Source organism: Sycon ciliatum, chromosome 2 (genome assembly GCF_964019385.1).
Source record: "Sycon ciliatum chromosome 2, ocSycCili1.1, whole genome shotgun sequence".
NCBI lineage: Eukaryota > Metazoa > Porifera > Calcarea > Leucosolenida > Sycettidae > Sycon > Sycon ciliatum.
In genome coordinates this window covers 26,533,620-26,556,717 of record NC_088644.1, presented here as the reverse complement: position 1 = coordinate 26,556,717, position 23,098 = coordinate 26,533,620, and the positions used below count along the sequence as shown (strand labels likewise).

The 23,098-nt window shown below is 49.1% G+C and overlaps 1 protein-coding gene across 1 annotated transcript; it reads right to left on the bottom strand.

The window, feature by feature from the left end:
- Positions 1–264: 264 nt before the first annotated feature.
- LOC135809420 (tyrosine--tRNA ligase, cytoplasmic-like) lies at positions 265–21,795 on the bottom strand. The gene is made up of 17 exons (XM_065322769.1): positions 21,601–21,795; positions 8,266–8,412; positions 7,512–7,613; positions 7,303–7,376; positions 6,774–6,819; positions 5,848–5,931; positions 5,321–5,453; positions 4,200–4,297; positions 3,920–4,004; positions 3,564–3,700; positions 3,074–3,155; positions 2,579–2,715; positions 2,281–2,332; positions 1,978–2,119; positions 1,599–1,693; positions 1,310–1,359; positions 265–698 (listed from the first exon to the last, which is right to left on the bottom strand). Exons 1-17 carry the CDS (start codon positions 21,661–21,663, stop codon positions 588–590), a joined length of 1,638 nt encoding a protein of 545 aa, XP_065178841.1. The 5' UTR covers positions 21,664–21,795; the 3' UTR covers positions 265–587.
- Between the last annotated feature and the right edge of the window lie 1,303 nt (positions 21,796–23,098).

Below are 23,098 nucleotides of genomic sequence, written 5' to 3'. Positions count from 1 at the left end.
ACCGGCCCGAATACATGTACACAACCCCCGGGTTGTGAACTCTTGATGAAACTGATCTTCACACTTCGCTGGCATGCCCACTACTCGCTACGATTCGCTTAGGAACCCAAGGGTCGCATTTCAGTTGTCACCACTGTAGTATGCGCAAGATACAGTACGGGGAGGGGCATGGAAGTGACCATGCTTCGTAATACTCATGGTGACACATGTACATGTACCATCATGAAACTCTGTAGTCCCCACATAGACCAGCACACAATGCAGTTCTCTGTCCACCTCACTCACGGAGCCATTCGCTCATAAAATTATATGTCACAGAAAATCTGGTGAAATCAGCTGCTTCAACAGGTGATAGAAAACTGCATGAATGAAGGCTGGAAGAAATCGTCAGAGGACTAGTGCCTGAAAGCTACAACTAACGGAGAAGAGGGTAAATTTCCTAAAATATAAAAATAAAATCAGACTGTCATGGTAAATGTTCAAGTGACTCCTCGTACTTGGTGCACTGGGAGAAAGAACATGGCCCAACTGGGAAAAGAAGTATTGATTCGGGCCTAAGCACGGGTGTAAATAGGCGATGGAGCAGCCTACCGAATGACGGCATCCGATAAGGATAATGACACAACTGGGCCCTTCGCTGTCTGCCACGGAATGCCCTTGTAGCCAGCTGTCTTGTCCTCGAGTGTGCGAAGGTCAGGCTGCATGTCAACACACAAGTAGAAGAAGAATGAATGGAGCTAGAAGCAACCTGTATTCCCAATTCAAGCATATGATAACAACAACAACCTCCTCTCTCTCTCTCTCTCTCTCTCCATCTCTTCCTCCCTCTCCTTCGCTCACTACGCAAGTTGCAGGATCATGGAAGTAGAAGGCCAGAGGAAGATGTCATCACCAATTCCACCAAGAAACCAAACCTAAGGACACTATGGCCTCTGGCTACACTGAAAGGGCGCGTTCAACGTTCAATTACACATTCTGGACCAGGCTTGAAAATTCCAAAATGACCGGATTACGGCCATACAAATTAACGCCTGGAATATTATAGCAGTAAATTCTGTACATGGATGCGTGGGTTGAGAGAGCGTATGCAAAATCTGCCAATTCTACCTTCACTTCAGAATTGGTGGACTTTGCTACGGTGGATACTGACGATGGATTGTGTAATCAAACGATGCATACAGCATGACGAATTCTAGAGTAGACCTAGCTGTGTGCAATAGAACGCGCCCAGTGCATGCTGCCACAAGAAGGCACACCTTGCGCAACCGTAGCTCCATCATAAATTTACAGTGCTAGCGATATTCCCTACCTGGATCTGTTCGAATACCTTCTTCTTTGGGTTCAGAACCTGGTCGGGCTCTGTAGGGAAGAACAGACACACACAGGCATTAGAACTTAGAGACATGCAATGTAACTATGTAACTCACAGTACTTTCTTCGCAGGATGAAGCGGCTGCAAAGGACACAGACTGCTCGTTATATGATTCAGAACTAATCATATTTCAAATTTAGGTCATCAGGTCTGATACCAGTGCAACATTCTCAGCAGCAAAGTAGTGAAAGGCAGGGGAGCTTGGCTGCACCGAGACATTGCCTACCTCCACACTTCTCATGCTCAAAGCCTGGAACGAAGACACGATCACCGGGAGCGCAGTCTGCTGGCGGAGTCAGCACATCTGTTGTGCCATCCTCACTGAACAACACAGAACACAAGACAGCAACAAATCAACAATACAGATGTGGCATCTTTCATAATCCACAGCAAGAAGGCAGCAATGCCTGTGTATGTACCTATGGTGAAGTAAAATAAAGACAACACAACATAACAACAGTAAACCAACAGCAAAAGAGCAGTAAAGCACGGAAGATCATTGTAAAGGCTGGAACAGATACGCTGGCATGGACATGTGAATACACAAGGACAACAAGGACAACAACTCAACTCAAGGACACAATAAGGCAGATCACACAACATACCTGACAGCGCACATGACCATGGCATGCGATTTGACTCCGCGCATGTTGACAGGCTTTAGATTGCACAGCAATACTGCCAGCCTTCCCTGCATCTCCTCAAGTGGTACCTTGCCAGCAAGACCACTCACAACCGTACGCGGCTCTGCAACAACACAAGAAAACACCCGGAATTTAATAATAGAAAAACTTCGCAAAAATGTCCCATGGGCATAAAAAAGCAGATCACAGCTGAGTTGGTTGAAATTTCGAAATGTAAACTACGTGCATTAATACTTGCTCTCAGTGGCCATGCTTCAAACTCACCTGCTTCGCCGACGTCAACAGACTCGACATACAACTTGTCTGCTTCTGGATGCTGCATAAACAAAATATCACACACAAGCCAAACAAAGAAATAAAAACCAGAATACATGTACAACGAATCGCACTCCCCCGGAGATGGACACTGGTGCACGAAATTCAATAACGTAAACGCCGTTCATTGCTTGCGGCAAAACGCAGATAAACACCTCAGCGGTCCAGTACACACATGCCGAGAACACCAGGCCAGGCAGTAACAAGGCGAGCAGTACTACACCCACTGTACGTACTCACTACTCACCATGGCTGCCGATACAATACGGCCAACGCGGAAGTCCAGACGCGAGACGTCCACGGCCCTATCTGCCGCCTTGGCTGCCTGCTGCTTAGGCGCCTTGGCCGATTTAGCTGCTGCCTTTGCCTCAGCAGGAGCAGCTTCTGCACAGCACAACACAATGCAGCACACACAATACCGGAAAATACCATCGGGTTATTTCACTAGCAAAAACACAGAATTACTACAACTCACAGAGAATGGACAATAGAAATACACCATGGATGGAGAAAGCTAAGGGATGTAGGGGCAATGTGCTGATGTGATGGAAGAAATCTCATCAGGGATCTGGTGATCATAGGCATAACCAAGCTATGATGCTAGGGCAATGGAGTCAAAATGGACAAAAGCAGCAACACACGTAAGTCATAAGAATGAAGCTAAGTCGGAAGAAGTATCGCGATTAGCAGTTCCCAAATGATAGCTGTGATTGTGAATCTGTTCACAAAGCAATGCACTTACTCTTTGACTCTGGGTAGGCGCTGTGCAGGAGCTCCGTCAGCTCAGCACTGTTATCAAACTTTGCACGGATAGGATCCATCAGCTGTGTGCACGCAAACAGACATCCATGGTCAATACCAATTACAAACCGCGGAAGACTATACAGAAACCATGCAGCCAGACAATTACCACTGGGAAACCGGATAGTAGTCGCCATGAAGATTGTGATACTTTCACCATGTTTGTAGATCACGCGATCACAAGATTCGGAACGTGCAAGTATGGAACAAATGATGTGAAGATGCTCACTGACATTCACAGCAACGGGGGAGATTGCAGTTACAGACATCCATCAATGCATCACCGACACAATTTTTTTATTGCCTTTTAGCAGTGATAATAGGTCAGATGACAACTAACAGTTATCTCGTACAAGCCCAGAGGCACCATAATGGTACGCCAAAACCACAAGCACCCACTAAAAGTTTAACAGTAAGGGGCACCATCTTACCTTGTTCAATGCAATGGTAACAGCATTCTTCAGATCCAGAGGGTAGACCTCTTTCTTGGCAAACGCATCTTCTAGTGCTTGGTAGTTCTCGAATGTCATGTTTCCACCATGCTTCTCTTGACGCTCAATGACAAATTCTATCATGCACAAAAAAGGGTGAAATAAATACCAAAGGCGGATGTGCATTGTCGTGCGTGATCCACATCGGTACAGGCATGACGTGTCTGTGTTGCTTATCAGTGAACGCACTTAACTAACTGTACAAGTACATGATGCCAGAGTGAAGGTGCTCGACAGTGAAGAATTGCCACACTTCTAGCCCACATGATATTGAAAAGCTAGACCTCATCTCGTACCTTCACGGCCAGAAATGGGAATAAGGACATATTTGACGAACATAAGCACTCCGTTTTCAGCCACATTGCCCTCCTCGCAGAAGGCCTGTACAAACAAGAAAAGCAACCATACATTTAAATAGCAGTGTTGGGTATGTAGACAGAGAAGTGCATGCAGACAGGTACGGGCACAACTAGGCATACGCGCGCGTGCACGCACGTACGCACATACACAGACCAGGACGAAGGCACACACACGAACACACGGACACATACGCATACACCAGCGCGGCAAAGCTACCTTTCTGATCTTCTTCTTGACATCTTCTGCAGTGTCCAGCATATCAATCTTGGAATCAGCATCAGATGAGCTCATCTTTCCACCAGTCAAACCAGGAACTAACAAACACACACACACACAACACAGAGAACACAATAAAAGTTAAAACAGTGAATGATGTTGAGCAGCGGAAATCAGGAACGTACAAAGTAAAGCCCACAAACAGAAGGGCGAACAATAGGGCTTGAAAGTGATGACGTCAAAAACGGCCTGGGAGTAGTAAGTTGACATCAGATTTCTATTTTGGATCCACTAAGGTGTGACTTTGCTATTGCCTCAGTATGTGGGTCCATAGCAACCTGCTCATGTCGTATGCAGGTGCGACTTTTACTTCGCCAACAGTTGTCACCCCGCGCCCACTAGCCAAATCAGTCAGTTTCACTGGCTACATCACCTTGTAAGACCGCTTGAAATGTGCTTGGATCCATACAAAAACTGGATCCAGGTGGATCCAGTTTTTGAATTTTTCAAATTGTTGCTATGCCATTGCTATGCTGTGACGTAGCACTTTCAAGCCCTATTACGTTTGCGTAACTAAAAGTTTCACTAGAATGGATTTATTCATAACACCAATAGCGTGAAACCACGAACTAAGAGTTTCACCACTGGTATACGTATATACATGATGTGTAATGTAAGGCTGTCATCACACTACGGTACAAAGCGCTGCGCCTACGTCCACGTAAGGAGTTTTTGGTCGGTTGTCATGATGGTCTGTGCACGGAATGAAAACGGGAGCAGAGGAAACGCGAAACGTAGACGTGGTGGGGAGAGGGGGTATGCAACTTTTTTTTAGATGAGCGTGCATATCTCCTCCAGTATTTTCCAAGCGACCTTGCACGTGCGCTTGAAATTCAAATTTCTCCAAAAACGTGACAGCGTGTACGGGTCAAGAACTGTGGTTGTTTGATGACACACCCACCCGTTTTGGATTTTCATAGTAGACATAGACGTAAACGGAAGTCAGAGAACGTAGTGTGATGACGGCCTAACCGGTCGATTTATCTCCCGGTATGCCAGCACAACAAGACCTTACACAAGCACCACTGTTCATGTGGGACTACAAGTACCCATGGACTCACCCATTGGGTTCATCATGTGGATGCGCTTCTTGTAGCCAAGCTGAGGCAAGTACTTCTCAGCATAGGTGAAGATCTTACGCTGATCAACACCGCCGAATTGTGCGTCTACATCCAAGTACTCCTCATCTAAAGCCTGAACAAGGAAAGGAAAAAAGAAAGAAGAGAAGAAGAAAATTTAAATCACAATAGCCAGAAACTGGTCAGTCAAAAAGAAACCTCTGTGTTGTTGTTGTTGTAGAAGAACTGGTGTTGGAGACCTCCATCTCCCCCAATTCTGATCCTACCTGAGAACTCCCGCACGGCGCTCTCGATATTTCTGAACGTTCTCAACAGAACTTGTGTCGGAGAACTCCACCTCCCCCAATTCAAGGGAGATGTCTGTAATCGTCAGTTCCGTCATCAAACAAAAGGATCTCTTTACGAGTGGGTGGGTTGTGATTTTTTGCTTGTTTCGAAAAACAAAATGTACCTGACAACAGGGTTCAAGCACTACTGCTCATCGCGGGTGCTGTGCCTGCACTGCTTACCTGTAGACCGGGGTACAAGAGACCGCTAAGCAGTGGATGCTCCACTTGCTTCACTACTTCTGCACCGGCCTTCTTGGCATCATGCTAAGCAGCAGCAGCAGAAACCAAAGGTACAACAGAATCATACACATACATCGGTAGTTCTCTTGCTTAGCATACATCCATTAGAGATTATCCCAATACGTCATACCAAGAGGACATACTCTTGATCATACCTCGGTCGAAAGCATGACCAATATTCTGCTCCGGGGTGATGGTGTGTGGTGCAAACAAGTGGAGTGCTGTCAGTATGCCCTTCAACAGAAATAGATCACGTGGGATGACACGTATCCAACAAGCAATGTACAGTGAATTTGCCAAGTGAGCTGCAGGACACGTCACAGCCCGTCCAAGTCCAGGATCACAGTGCTCAGCCGATAGCAGTAGCACCCAGCAGAGCAGAACTCGCCTAGAGTACTGTACAGTGAAAATCATGCCTGCATACAGTCTAATACATGTGCACACACACACACACGCATGCACATGCACACACACACACCTTTGACGCCCATCGCCGGAGGCGATGATAGCAATGCTACGGCAGAAGCCATACCAACTTGTGCTGGGATTGCACCATTCAACAGCTTGCAAGGCTGAAGAATTGACCGTCACAATTCAGCCTGGTCTACACCATACAGCTATTTTGAAGTGACTTTTTCTGGCCAGTGAATCCCTACACACACACACACACACACACACACACACACACACACACACACACACACACACACACACACACACACACACACACACACGTACACACACACATACACACACACACAAGACACACCACGTAAGCGCACGCACATGCGCGCGCAAGAACACACACACATACACACGTACACACACACACACGTACACACACACGCATGCAGGGAGAAACTGACCTGAGTGACCGTCGTTGACAGGCGGAAGACATCTAGGATGTATTTCCTACACAACACAACACAGCACACACATTATATCAAGAAAAAGGTACTGTTGAAGAATTGCAGAATTAGAAACGTCTATAAGCAGCGGTGCCTCATCCGGAAAACACAGCCTCGAGCGCCAACATGGGATGAGGAGAATACATGTAGACAGGACTAATCCTGACAGCAGTACGAGTACATTGCTTTCGACCTTGAAATTCCCACTCGTAAGGCCCCATTGACAGCGGCACAGTTCCTGCTGTTTGGCGTGTCACATGACTGGCATGTCACCAGGGCAGGGGTACAACTGACAGGCATGCCACCAGGGCAAGGGTACAAATGAAGGGCATGTCACCAGGGCAGGGTACAAATGATGGGCATGTCACCAGGGCAGGGGTACAAATGACAGGCATGTCACCAGGGCATGGGTACAAGTAAAACTAAAAGATCGCTCCCTGGCACACCTGCATGTGTTCACGTGCTTCACGAATGTCATTGCACTCACTCTGATAGCTGGTAGGAAGTACCTCGGATGAACTCCAACTTGTCAGTGCTAACACCGATGGACTCCAACATGGACTGTAGTGAGGAGTAGCACACAAAAACACATGTCATGCTACGCTCAAGATCTTTCCATGGCAATGTAGGGCTTCTCAAAGATCCTTTCCAATCCAGGACACTGAAAATATCGGCGTATCAAGGTAACACACTCACCTTGATGATCACTTCGTAGTACTGTACACGCAACTTCAGCAGCTCCCAGGGTGCTTTCTGATTGTCCAGATAGGCATGAAGATCAGCAAACAATATTGTCACCTGTTACAACACACACACACACACACACACACACACACACACACACACACACACACACACACACACACACACACACACACACACATGCACACCCACACGCACACACACACACACACACACACACACACACACACACACGCATGCAAACACACACATACACACACACACACACACACACACACACACACACACACACACACACACACGCGCACACAGTTGATGGTAGCCAGCACAGGAAAGGTACGCATGAACAACAAGATAAAAAGTCCAAATAACACAACCAGCATTGCTCTACTAGCAGTATGTTTTGCAGCACCAAGATACGATTAGACACCGGTGTCTATTCCAACAGATCACTACTTGCAGCCTATAGGTACTTGGGCCCAATAATGCAAACAAACAAACACAACACCCTACTAGCCTAACACAACATTACTGATCAGCTTTCAGAAAAGCCATGTTAAATTCATAGCAGCACACAAACAATGAAATGAGAAAGCAACCTCACAAAACAGAACAGAGTACATAAAAGTTGGCCAGCTTGCCTCAAGATTATAATGTTTTTCGGCATTTAGTTCCCAACAGCAGAGGTGAGTGCTTCGAGTAAAAGTGATCGCTTGAACCAATGAACAAAGCACAACACCGCACTGACCTTGCATCCGGCACGGAGAAAGTCCGCAATCTTGCACATGGGCACAAAGTAGGCAACATGCGGTCGGCCTGTGGTAGCAGTGCCCCAGTAGACCTTCAGGTCGCGCTCCTCGAGAACTTTCTTCAGAGGCTCCGCTCCAAGCGTTTCCTACAACACACAGGCAGGCATGGGTCATTACCCGAGTCCAATCTCAGCACCGCCAGAGCACCTCCGCACATCACGCGCACACTGTATGCCTTCTGTCTCTAATTGTTCGGCTACACATTCCACTGATAACTTAGCAGATATCAAAAGCATAAAGCTCTGCACAAAGCTGCAGTTGATACTCTAGTGGTGATGTGCGTAATGCAAGCAGGATACGAAAGGTGCTTTAAAATCAGTCAGTTGCAACTTGCATGCGCGACAGAATATGATCAATATGGCATTCCACGGGAACTGAAACTGTGAGAAACTGGCACGATGTCGGCCGCACTTTCCGTACCAGAACTCAATCAATCATATACATGTACACAATTGTCAGTACCTCGTGTGACAGAACTGCAGCCGTGACTCGGACATTGCAAAGAAGTATGATGAAAAATAAACGAATGTACAGCCAAGAGTCACTGAGTGAGTTTGATACTGCCCCCCCCCCCCCCCTCACTCACTCACACACTCACACACACACACACACACACACACACACACACACCCCCCACTCACGTAAGAATCAAATGTTTACAAAATACCGAAATTTGGTTTTTTCGCGTAAAATTATAAAATCCTCAAGTGGCCTGATGATTACATGGCATGTATGTACTTCGGTTTTATAATTTTTTACTAACTCAAAGATTTTCTTGAGAAGTTGAGGAGAAAATAGATTTTATAGTAAGAAAAAGGACCAAGGAACTACAAGTTACGTCAGTACCGTCGGTCAGTGTCGTGCAATGTTATCGCATGAGCTGATTGTTTAGTAACTGGTGGTGTTAGTGGACATTATAGCGTAACTTGTAGTCTCTTGGTTCTTTTTCTTCACTATAAATTATCCTTGGCTCTCCATCCGAGAAAATAGATCGATGAACAAATCGTGTCAATTGGACAGGCTCGCCATTAACGTCGCACATCTTATAATCATTGGAGCTGATGTAGCTGAGCCCAGCAGCGCTTTGCGCAAGCATTCAAAACAATAAGCCTTTTGCACGTTGTACAGATGCACGAAATCCTGTAGAATACCGTAGAACCTAATGGGTGTTGAATGTGCAGGACCCTATTGTGTTTTCTGCTATTTCCACTAAGAAATGGGCCCTGAAGGCATTTCAAACGAAAACCTTCTGACAAAGATCTAGGTAGTCATTATTTCTAACCAAAGTGAAGAAGCTGGAATAGGGATTGTCTGCCCTTAATTATGAGGCTAAAATTGGTCAATTGCGCATGCATAGCACTACGCCCCAGTACTGAACTTCGTACATCTGTACAACGCGCAAAAGGCTTATACAGTCATGCACATGCACACGTATCAACAGCATCATGACATTATAAATTACTGAGTATGGAGCTACTCCATACTCAGTACTGAAGTACTCATACTCAACGTTTTTTCCTGAACGTTCGAACCATTTTGCAAATTGTCTGTACATGTGAAAATGGTTTACCCATGTTCTGTAGCTTTCGACTACGTGGTTCTCGGCTGTAGTTTATAAGTAGAATTGTACTACTGTAAAACATGTAATTTTAGGTGTGTCATGACCCGAATTCGACTCGTCGTGAAAGCGACCACGCATTGAGATTCAGCAGCCAAAGCTGGGCTCCGAAATATTCTAGAGTTCTGTAAGAACCATGATTAGTCCTGCGAAGGATTTGGCACTTTCGTTAGTTGAGCAATCATGGCTTACAACTCGTGGCCTAGAGTCGCAAGTGTTGTCGTACGTCGGCAACACCTTCAGTACAAGTCGTCAGCATTGTGCTCACTACACTGTTGAGCTTGAGGGGACCATGCTTAGTCCTGCAAGGGAGCTGATACCTTTGTTAGTCGAGCAAGAATGGCACCTTTTCTCGCGTCGTACGACGTAAAGAGTCCTGCAAGTGCTTCGCGCACTGCGGACTCCGCCAGCTTGGCCTAAAAGCCGCCTTCTCCAATGAATAAAGTATCTTTGATCGCTCCCCTTCAACCATCGACTACCTTGTGTGAGCCGGAAAACAGGTGAGCTACTTATCTGCTTGAGTCAACTATATTGATTGGTTGACGACCTGGTGCCACTAGATGGATCACCAGCCATTACATTTGGTGCTGTGACCAGGATCAAGCGATAATGCTAAAACATTGTTATGTGTGTCTCCTTCTTGAACAGAGTCGAGAATGGCTGACAAACAGCAAAAGCGTGGCCCACCCGAGGCGCGACTCCCACGACATGCCGCGCATCAGCAAGACCTGATCGTTGCCTTGCAGGCAGGTGCCTCAGCATTGGAGGCCTTGCATCGGCATTCACAGGCTCAGAAGCTCCGGGGTATTGCAGGCGGGCTGACGTCCATCTTGATGGCATTGAAGAAATTCTCTGCAGCAATCGAAGAGGGGCCTCCCCCGAAACGGCAAAAACCCGCAACGGCGGCAACGCCTCCCAATCGTGCACATACAGATGCAGTTACTGCAGCCCGAGACGCCGCAAAGGCCGAACGCGAACGCCTGACGGCAACCACCGACGCGGCCGTCGACGACGCCGCCAGCTTGGCCTCGGCCGAAGCCGAAATATTAACTTAATTAACAATTCTTGAAAGATGGCCCGAGACGCGAACTTGAACAAACTTGGGTTTTGTGTGTCAAAGCATGAGGGTTGATATTGGACTAGTGGTATAAACTAGTTCCAAGGACTGCATGTACAAGGTAGTCAAACGGGGACGCACCCCAGCATGTTGTGTACAGCTCTGCACTCTTGAGTCAGGAATGGGAGAAGTCCGACTAGAAGTTGTACTCATAGTCAGACGAAAACAGCGTAACCTGGCCACATGGGGTCGGCAGGAACGTTTCAGGCTAAGCTTCTACGGGAAGCGAATAAGGGGTGACTCGTCACACCTGAGCGGTACTCGAGGACCAGTACGGTCACTTGGGATAGCAACATTACACAGTGTACTACTAACACAGTGACTGGCGACAGTCCGTATTTAGATTGTGTGCGCAGGCTCTGCGCAGGCCGCACCGCAGTGCCGAATGCGAACTGGCGCTGACACGTCAGCAGCCCAGGGATAAAAGAGACCGATGTGGGGCTAAGAAATCATTCCACCTTCGGGTCTGCACTAAGAAGCTTCACAGCCTCTCCTTCAAGCTTTGCTTGCCTCTCGTGCTTATTAGCATCCGTAACTTGCAATAAATTGCAACTAACATGGCTCAAAACCGGCCCGCGGCTGGTGCCAATGTTGCTGCTGCAGCTAACGCTGCTGGGGGAGCACCGAATGCTCCAAATGCAAGGCCTTCCATCATGCCGGAGGCTTATACAGGCCAAGGTGATTGGTTGGAGTACCTTGAGTATTTCAACCTTTGTGCCACGGTCAACCAATGGAACGATGCGCAGCGCGCACAATTTTGGCAGTCCGCCTTCGCGACGGGACACAAAAATTTCTGGGCTCTGTCCCAGCTGCAAGGAGAGCCGTTTGGGCCGACCTGGTGGCGGACCTCACGGACCGTTTTGCTCCGGTCGTACCCAACTATGCAACCTGCCTTGCAGGACGAACTGGTCCGTGATCAGTTCCTAGATGCCGTAACCCCAGAAAGGTTGCGTATACGGTTGCACGAAAATGCACCGCAGACGGTCCAGGGGGCTGTCGAATTGGCTACCCACCTAGAGAGGGTATGGGAGCGCGATGAGCTCGACAAAACAAATTGTCTGTTACAGACGTATGACGCAGACCGGTTACAGCTCGTCACCCCGGCTGTGGAACCGAAGCCACCCGCTCGTAGCGAAGTTTCTGACTTGGCTAAGATGGTGGTACAGCTTACCACTAAGGTCGAACACCTTATGGGTGCTCGGGGTCCACCTCGGAGCGGACTAAGCCGCCCCATCGTGTGTTGGCATTGTGGCCAACCGGGACATATCAAGCACCACTGCCCTCAGTGGGTAGCTGAAAACGCACGGGCTGTAGGTCCGCCTAGAGCTAGGGGTAACCCTCATACCGGGAACCCATTTTCGGGAAACGGACAGTGACCATTAAAATTTCGGTGCCAGGGATGTGATAGAGTGGTCCCATGGTAACAGGACTTGGCCAAGCATGCGCATGCTCCAAAGTTGTTGCGCAATGATGTAGTGCCTGTTGTTGTGTTGAGCCCGATTTTGATGGCGGCTGGTATGTAGTCTTTTCCTTTTTGTACTTCCCGTTTCATGTTTGTTCAGTCCTAATAATTATAATATTCCCGTCCTATCCGGTTGTGTTGCTGTGGAGTCCGGGAGGAGAGTTTTCAGTCACAAGTGGTGCCGAAACCCGTTTGCTGAACCTAGTCTTATTCGTTTTTTCTGACAGTGTTTTTGGTCGACGGCCTGTATAGTGATGGCGTCGGGTCCTCGCGTGGACAATTTGCTGCGACCTTTTCGGGGGCGCGATGATAATCTGGATGAATTCTGGCAGAAGTTCCAGGTGGTGGCAGGCATCCAGAAGCTTGAGTCGTCAGCAGCCCGGATGGCCGTACTCCCATTGTATTTGTCGGGTGATGCATTCACTGTTTGGTATGAGATGGCCAGTGGTGATCAGAAGGACGAGGCCAAGGTAAAGCAGCAGCTCGTGGAGTCATTTTCAGTCACCCCTGCCGATGCCTACCACCAGTTTGTCAAGCGGAGGAAGCGTGCGGACGAAACTGTCGACGCCTACTTGGCGGATCTTCGGCGGCTGCAACGGCTGAGTGGACACAAGGAGGCAGCGGACGGCAAGGACCCGATCCTCTTGGAGCAGTTCCTGGTGGGGCTTCCGCCTCACTTCGCCGTGCAGCTTCGTTTGGATGCAGCCTCTCAACCTGCTGGGGCTACGGTAAGCTCAGTTGCAGCCCAGGCCCGTGCCCTTTGTGCTGCGGGCAGCTTAGTCAAGGAACCCGTTGCTGCTCTGACAGCCAGCCCTGCTCGACGACCCAGTGGCAGTTCCACCCCTAGTCGCCTCTGCTATGAGTGTCATCAGACTGGGCATTTGCGGCGCGATTGCCCGAACCGGCAGAGACGTCCTCCTGTTTGCTTTCATTGTCAGCAGCCCGGCCATGTCAAGCGTCAGTGCCCTCAGCTGAAGTCTAGTGGTGGTGCCAGTTCTTCTCAGACGCCCACTAGTACCGCCTGTGCTGCGGGCTCGGGCTCGTCGACCACGGGCAATGCCTGCCTCAGTGTCGTGGCAAGTCCCTGTTCGTCGCTGCCCAGGATTCATGTCTATAGTGAGGGCCAGGCCAGGCTGCGTGCTGCCGTGGATTCCTGCTCTAGTAAGTCCTTGATCAGCTATCGCGTTGTCTCCGAGTTGGGTGTACCCGTTCAGCTCGTAGAGTCCAACCCGCGCATTACCGCCATCGATGGGCAGGAAGTTGTGGTGTCTGGGCAAGTCCGGTTGACTGTTCATCGTGACGATGACAAAGTGCACCTGCCTGAAGTTACTGCTGATTTCCTCGTTGTCGACACCTTGGATGTGGTTGACGCTGATATCCTTCTGGGACTGGACATTATCTCCTCCGTGGGTGGCGTGCACCTTGGTTATGCCCCCGATGGTGTCCTCGCAACCGTATGGTTTGGTCGCCCGCGTGATCCGTCAACTGCATCCGATACCACGTCCGAGTCTGACAACCCGGAGAGCTCCGCTAAGTTGCCACGCGATGTCTCTGTGTCACGAGATGGGCCGAATGTCACCCTGTCCATGGGTGATGCTGAGGTCGCCTTCGACGCCGAGCGTGGTTTTTGGGAAGTCCAATGGCGTTGGTCGGCAGGCGCACCACCGCAAGCCCCTATTGGCTCTGGTATTGGCGAATACTCCCGCCAGAAGTTGTCACCGGAGCAGGAGGCCAAGTTCCAGGCCGAGATTGACCTTTGGCTGGCGGAGGGATGGCTTGTACCGTATGATGCTGATCGACATGGTCCACCAGGCGCCGTACTGCCACTGTTGGCTGTGTGTCAGGAACATAAGCCTACCACACCCGTGCGTCCGTGTTTGGACTACCGTGCGCTGAACGTTCGGATCATCTCCAGCCCTGGTCGGGAGGCACCCGCGTGCCCTGAGAAGCTTCGCGAGTGGCGGCAACGGAAAGGCGCGTCCAAGATTGTCGACATCCGTAAGGCCTTCCTGAATGTTCGCATCCACCCAACCCAGCAGCGGTTCCAGATGGTCGTTTGGCAAGGACGACAGTACGTGATGGAGCGCATGGGCTTTGGCCTTGCCATTGCGCCGAAAGTCTTGGACACTATTGTGAAATGGGTGACCCGTGACTTCACCGACACCGATAATTACATTGATGACATCATCACGCCGACAGATCAGGCGGAGGCCCTTGCGGACGCGCTGACCGCCCATGGATTGCCTACGAAACCTGCTGTGGACGTTGATGCGACTCGCGTCCTTGGTCTGCAGACGCACGATGGCCAGTGGGAGCGACGCGAGCCACTGCAACCCCCTCCTACCCAGATGACTAAGCGGAATGTATTCCAGTGGTGTGGTCAACTGACTGGTCATTATCCGGTCTGTGGCTATCTGCGCCCTTTGGCTAGCTGGCTGAAGCGCTTGGCGTCTGCAACAACGGATGCCTGGGATGCAGCTGTCCCCCAGGAGTTGTGCGACCTTTGCCACGATGCGGCAAAGCGTGTGGAGGGCGACGACCCTGTTCATGGAGCCTGGACTGCGGACGATCCCCAAGACTGGCGTGTTTGGTGCGACGCCTCCAGCATTGCCTACGGTGTCGTGCTCGAAGCTGATGGTACTGTACTCGAAGACCAGTCGTGGCTCCGCGGTGCCACCGATAAACGCCACATCAACGTCGCCGAGCTAGATGCCGTGGTAAAGGGCCTCACTCTCGCGTCGTCTTGGCGTATCCCGAAGTTGTGCATCATGACCGACTCCCAGACGGTGCATGGGTGGCTGCGTTCTCTGTTCGACAACATCAAGCGGGTTCACGTCAGTGGGTTGCACGAAGTCCTCGTGCAACGCCGGCTGCAGGTTATTCTCGATATCGTCGACTCGTCCGGCATGAGTGTTGACGTGGTCTGGGTACCCACACAGCAAAACATTGCTGATCAGCTCACACGTGTCCCACCGCCGTTCCTCCGCTTTGCCCGCCAGACTGCGAAGATGTCTGGCCCGATTGGTGATGCCGATGTCGTTGGCGCCGCTGTCGCTGATGATGCCGCCTGGCGTGTCCTAACCCTGGGCGAGATTGCCGCGGCGCAGCAGCAGGACGAGGTGATTCCGGTTGTCGTCGAGGACCTTGTGGCCGGCCATGCTGTCCGTTCGCCGGCATTCCAGCGTGTTCAGCAGCAATTGACCGTCGTGGATGGCGTGCTGATGCGGAGCGTCAAGCTACCCCCTAACGAGGTCATGTCAGTACCAGTCGTGCCGAATGACATCGAAGAGTTCGTTCTTCGGGGTGCCCATCAACAGACTGGCCACGCCTCCTGGGAGGTCATGTGGCGGTTTCTCCGGGGTGTCTGTTACTTCCCCAACATGGCCGAGAAGTGTCAGGACTTCATCCGCCGCTGTCCCCCCTGTACGGCTGCAAACCCTCGTGGTGGCCCCGGTGTGCCACCGACACGACCTGTCTCCGCCAACGGCCCCTGGAGTGTTGTCTCCATCGATACCTTGGAGCTTGGTGTCAGCCGTTCTGGTTACCGCTACGTACTCGTCTGCATCGACCATTTTACCAAGTGGGTCGAAGTTGTCCCGATGAAGCGCCACTGTTCAGCGGAGGTCGCTGCTGCCATGGTCTCTATCTGCTCACGATGGGGCGCGCCTGAGGTTGTGCGTAGCGATAATGGCACTGAGTTCGTCAATGCCATTGTGTCAGCCCTGTTCAAGTCCTTTGGCGTCACGGTCCAGCGGGGCGCTGTTCGACATCCCCAGTCACAAGGTTCTGTGGAACGTTTCAACCGGACGCTGTTGACGATCATCCGCAAGACGCTCGAGGATGATGACGACTGGGAGACTGCCCTCGAGCTTCTGTTGTTCCACTACCGTTCTCGCCCGCACACCGCTACGAAGATTAGCCCGATGGAAGCCATGCACGGCTGGCAGCCTCACCGTCTTCTCATCGAACAAGATTCCACTGAACTGTCCGACAGCGCCTGGGTGGACAAGTTGCAGCGGAAGTCTGCCCGCCTGCGCGATCACCTCGAAGTTGAGCTAGCACGGCTTGACTTCCTCGATGCTCCCGTGCCCGAGTGTCCATACCCCGTTGACACTGCCGTCCTTCTTCGGCGTCCGGAGCGGCATTCGAAGATTCTCACCCCCTTCGAATCTGGATGGCACGTAATCCGCATCATCTCCCCGTCGACAGTCCGTATTGCCACAGCTGATGGTCGCTCCAAGCTGGTGAACGTGGATTTGCTGAAGAGAGATCCACAGGCTCCTGATGCGCATGGCCCTGCCGACGCGCCGGCGGCAGTGGAGGCTGACGACCGGGACCCCGTTGTCCAGCTCGTGTTGCAGACGCCCCCCGTACATGATGCCATGCCTGACACGCCCGTCCATGGCTATGGTTTGCGCGACCGTTCCAGTCTGCAGGTCCCTGGTCGGTTCCGTACGTAACTCACACCGTTGTGTTCATTTACTGCAGTTTCTTGCTGGTTATTCTGGCCTTTCCCGCATCCATATGACATGCCTTGTAGAGTCCTATTACCACTGTGTGTGTGTCTCTAGTTTTGGTGCAAAATCTGTTTTGTCCAATGCCGCTCGCTCGTTAGTCTCCGTTTCCTCTTCCATGTACTGCATGTGTCATTCTGGACTTTTTCGTGTGACGGTACATTGCACCATATGCTTTGTGGCTGCTCGTGCCGCATCTATTCTGGTTGCGTGGGTATTCTCTTTTCTATTCGGTTCCGGTATGGTTGCCCTTCACTTGCTGTTTGCCATCTTTTATGTATATCCGTGTGTATGGTCCATCTGCGAGACCGTTGTCTTCTTTCCCGCATTTTGTGTCCCTTCTTTCCACTTTTGTCCCCTTGGAATGTTTCTTTGCCCGTTCACTTTGGTGATACAATTTCCCTGTTACCAGGCGGAGGAGTGTGATAGAGTGGTCCCATGGTAACAGGACTTGGCCAAGCATGCGCATGCTCCAAAGTTGTTGCGCAATGATGTAGTGCCTGTTGTTGTGTTGAGCCCGATTTTGATGGCGGCTGGTATGTAGTCTTTTCCTTTTTGTACTTCCCGTTTCATGTTTGTTCAGTCCTAATAATTATAATATTCCCGTCCTATCCGGTTGTGTTGCTGTGGAGTCCGGGAGGAGAGTTTTCAGTCACAGGGACCTGCCAGGTTTCAGGTGTAATCTAGAATTAGGTGACCAGCGTTCCCTCCACATACAGTGCATACTCTAGTGCCTTTTCGGTGTAATTTTAATTTAGGTGCCTGGTTTCTCTACCGAAATCACCGAAATTAAAGTTACACCGAAAACTGCATGTTTTACAGTACCATGTGTACTCGTGTTATGTCGCTTTGCCTCTCTGTATCGTCAGCTGTTATAATTACCGGTATGATCGATGTATTCATCCGCTTCCAGTTATATTTTTTGAAGTAAATAGTTGACATTTCGTGTGTTTTTAGGACTGTTTTATTACATGTATATTCCTTTTGCCTATTCTGCAGTTGCACGCGTGTGTTCACCTCATTGGCCTCGCTCGTTCCTCATTTCTTTTATTCATTTGGCTTATGCGAAGACTAGCCAAGCTTGTTTAGTGACGTCAACAGGAACAAGCACAATAATGATAATAATAATAATGGAGTTTGGAGGCGGTGGGAAAACAGTTTCGTAATAAGTATTCGCATGCAACGACGCAAATCCACACAATTCAGTAGACACTTCTTTTCCATCAAACGTTTTCTTTCCCTTCTCTTCAGGATAGTACAGGGAATGTTGTAAATTTGAAAAAAACACATAACTATATAGAGAATGAAAGAAAGAAAAAAGTCAACACTTCAACATAGGTGTTAAAATGATTAAAGTGTTAAAAACTCAAAAACAAACAGCTGCAAGTTGTAGACAAACACGTTGAACACATCAGGGAACACTTGTCACACTTTCACGAGGTGTGACACCAAACAACTGCAACGATAACACATTCTCCTTCTGTACACATAGTTCTGGATCTAGTTTACGAATATACAGTGGATATCGGTTATAAAGTCATCGGATATAGTGATAAACCGGTTATACTGATACAAGATGAAAATATCAAAAGCAAAACCAGAAAAAGCCAGTCAAATTATCATTATAACCAATATATCGGATATAGCGATAAATCGGCTATAAGGATACAGAATCACAATTCAAAACACCTCTTTGTACAGAAAAAATATCGGCTATAATGATAGCAACACACGAGTGAAAGATATTGGTGTGCCAATTTGGAGCCATACGAGTGTTTTTCTAGTGCCGCCACAACTCGTCAATTCTGGTCTGCTGCTTCCTGGATGATGCCTTGGCGGACAGGAAGTTCTCCACTCTGGAGAAGCTGGCGTGCATGCTGGAGTCGGCATTGCTAGCGTACAGCGCCAGACGAACGGTGCTTACAGCCTGCAATAACTCGGCAGCAGACGGAGGTGAAGGCAATTCCTCGGCCACTTCATCTTCGTCATCTCTGTCAGAGTCTGCAGTTTCATCCTGCAGTGCCTGGACAATTTCGCAGACATCGTCACTTGGAGCAACCCGGCATGGCTCAGTTGAATCCAGTCTCTCCAGCTCTGTGATGTCGGTCTGAAGAGTGTCGTCTTCGTCAACAGGCACATCATCAGCCACAGTGGGACCCATCACAAACCCAGCCTTCCTCCAGCAATTCTGGATGGTCGCCTCCGAGACAGAGTCCCATGAAGACTTTGCGTACTGCAGGCAGTGAAGAATGTTCACGTTCTTCTTGAGCACTGCAGTGTCCAGCTTCGCCATCGTAGGGTCATCTACAAACTGAACCACCTTGCGCAACATGAGGCGGCGGTACGTGCACTTGAATGATTGGATGATTCCGGCATCACAGGGTTGAATCACGGACGTCGTGTTTGGTGGCAGGAATACAACGCGGACATAGTCCAGACGATCAGCCACGCCATCAAACTTGTGCCCAGGGCAGTTGTCCACCAGCAGAACAATCTTTTTACCCTTCCTGCGGAATGTTCTGTTGGTGTCCAGCAGCCACTCCGAAAATATCTGCTCGTTCATCCAGGCCTTCGGATTGGAGCACCACTGTCCTCCAATGACAGCAGCTGGAGTGCTTTTTACCGCAGCAACAGCACGGGGAAGCTTCGAATTGCCAATCGCCAGAAGAGGCAGTCTTTCTCCAGACATGGAGACAGTGGTGGCAAAGGTGATTCGGTCTTTCTGCGTCTTGCTGCCTGATAGCCGTTCATTGACGCAAGCCAACGTTCTCTGCGGCAGAGCTCTCCAGAAAAGACCAGTCTCATCCATATTCCAAACGCGCGTCGGATCACCATCGACGCTGGCAAACACCTCTGGCCAGGTGTCCTCCATGAAAGCTGCAGCGGCAGCGACGTCAGCATCAGCAGCTTCGCCATGAGTCTTACGTGACTTTATTTTCCTCTTGGCGAGGAAGCGCTGCACAAATGATCTCCACGCTATGTCCGTCAATGGCAGATCTTTCCGTTCAACCAGATCCTTCGCTACAAGTTCATCAGCTATCTGATGGCCCTTCACAATCAGCATGTCATACGTTATCGTTGTGAGTTTCTTTGAAAGGCACGCTTCGTGAAAACTCTCCAGGCCTTTCTCTAACAGGACGCAGTTGCTAGACCGATTTTTACGGACTCCTTTCAAACTGGACGATGCCACGTCCATGATCGACGACTTGTTCTTCAGGATGGTAGAGACGGACGACTGCCCGATTCCAAAGTGCCGTCCAATATCGCCTTGCGTCGCTCGAGGATTTTCTCCGCATAGTTGAGAATTTCAACCTTCTTCTCAACGGTCAAACAAACTCTATTTCGCTTCGCACTAGCCTCCATCATGCAAATCACGAAATTCAGGAACAAGAAATACGACTGAAACTCTCCTTGACAAGCAGGACAACAACCTTCAAACGGGGAAAGTCAACAAGGAAAAGGCTGACCATGCCCCGCACTACACATGTTACGCTTGCTGCATGCAGAGTGTGCTGCACTCAGCCTACAGCAAGGGTAGCTCGCGTAGTCCACTACTGCTCGCGTAGTCTCCTTACAAGACATCTATCGTGTACATGTACTATCTACACTGTACACTGTACACTACTCGCACCAGTACGCTACACTAGCGCGATCGAGTACCCACACGTGTATACTGTGCATGTACGACGCGCACTGTTGAAAATCGCCTGTAGTGATATACCGGTTATAGTGATAACATGTGAAAAATCAGAAGGGCACGTTATAACCGATATCTACTGTACAGAGCTTCTAACACAGCAAGATGTAACTTAGACCTTCCAAGAGTCAAAATCGAAAAGATATCATCACTATACAACTTACGACAACTAGCACTGCCCGACAAATGACGCTTGATGGACGATGTCCGATCACTTAGCTCTGTCACCTTCGACGCCTGCCGTTGTTCTCTTCCGTTAGGCTTGTTTGGTTGGTTGCTCCTGTCCACACCTCCAACGTCCGTTGACTTCATGTCCGTTTTGTTGATTTCATGGCCGTTTTCGTTTCACTTCTTGGTCTTCCTAGTTTACTCTTGTTGATCGTTTGATAGTTGTCGTAAGTTGTATAGTGATGATATCTTTTCGATTTTGACTCTTGGAAGGTCTAAGTTACATCTTGCTGTGTTAGAAGCTCTGTATATTCGTAAACTAGATCCAGAACTATGTGTACAGAAGGAGAATGTGTTATCGTTGCAGTTGTTTGGTGTCACACCTCGTGAAAGTGTGACAAGTGTTCCCTGATGTGTTCAACGTGTTTGTCTACAACTTGCAGCTGTTTGTTTTTGAGTTTTTAACACTTTAATCATGTTAACACCTATGTTGAAGTGTTGACTTTTTTCTTTCTTTCATTCTCTATTATAGTTATGTGTTTTTTCAAATTTACAACATTCCCTGTACTATCCTAAAGAGAAGGGAAAGAAAACGTTTGATAGAAAAGAAGTGTCTACTGAATTGTGTGGATTTGCGTCGTTGCATGCGAATACTTATCACGAAATAATAATGGAGCTACTCATTATCAATTTCTCACCTGCAAATTCCTCGTGATCAACGAAAACTTCTCGTCCGCTGAAAGAGGCGACGCCGCTGCCATGTTTGACTGCGGGATGTTTTCCAATTTTACTCAACCAGAACAGAACCAATAAAGACGGGGAAATGGAAGCACAGCTTGCTCTACTGTAAATAATTTCATGAGATGATGACACTACATGCCAGCTTGAAATCAATGAGGTTTCGTTTGAGTTGAGTTTTGACTTGAATGAAGGACTTTCTTTGCTTTGTGATTTGAGAGGGTATGCAGACAAGTGCGTAACTGCCATGCTGTTATCGCTAGTAGTACATGTACAGCTTTAGTACGTAGTAGAGCTATCTACCAGTCGCTAATCACGGGCCGGGCCGGGCGCCGATATTCCGGTCCATGCATGCGGCCACCACATGTATCGCGACATGCATTACATCAAGAGTAGATAAACAAGAGTGTGCAACTCCGGATGGATTGGCCCACGGCGGAATTTTTTGTTGACGTAATCTTTTCGACGACGCACGCGCTGCGAGCCTTTTGGAGAGTTTTCCCTCGTGCACTTGGCTGGGCTTTACACTACAAGGTCGGTGCCCAGCACGTGCTCTCACACTGCTCTGCGGCAAAGCCGCGTTTCTCTGAAAAAAGGTGACGTAAACAAAAAATTCCGCCGTGGGCGCGGGGTATCTGCAGATTGTGCAGGAGAGATCCGGAGTTGCACACTCTTGTTTATCTACTCTTGATTACATGCATGCATATGCATGCATGATGCTTTTGACAACACAACACAAGAATTGTCACGTAGATCTACGTCATGTCATTTTCCAAGAACATGATTGATGTTTACAGGGTAGTATTCAGTGGTATTACTGCTGCAAGAGTTCCCAGTTACCAGTGTATGCTTTCAAAACTATGCCCACAGCCTACACAGGGCATAGACACTGTCATTATTATCTGTAAACAGGATGTTTAGAAAAACTGTAAATGTAAAGTATTTTCAAACTTGTGTCCTGCACCAGGTTAGGACTGAATAGCCATGTACATGTATAATTATGTAGTTTGTTCCGGTATGATGCTACGTTGTAGGGTGCCATGATTCATGAACTGGACCGATACTGTATCATTCCCGACTACAAGACTAGCTGATGTGAGGGGGCTGCAGTGCTGGACTACAAGTGATCCCAATTCGGACCTGGTCAAAGGTGAGATCAGTGTGCGTAAACACAGCAGATGGCTGATGCGGACGGGTTCTTCAAAATAAGCTAAGACCGGCATCCACCCTCGGCAGAGATGCTACGTATATCGGCAATATCTATTATGTATTGATTACCCTCCCGCCAGCTTGCCCATATCAAACATTGGCCGTTGTGTCCCTCCCTCGTCATGCACCCGCATACACTAGAGCTGACTGGAAGCCACATTTACACCCGCATACATTTTATAGTTGACTGGAAGCTAACTGTTACATTGCAGCATTTGCTGCTCAATGAAACGGGATTGCACGAACCAA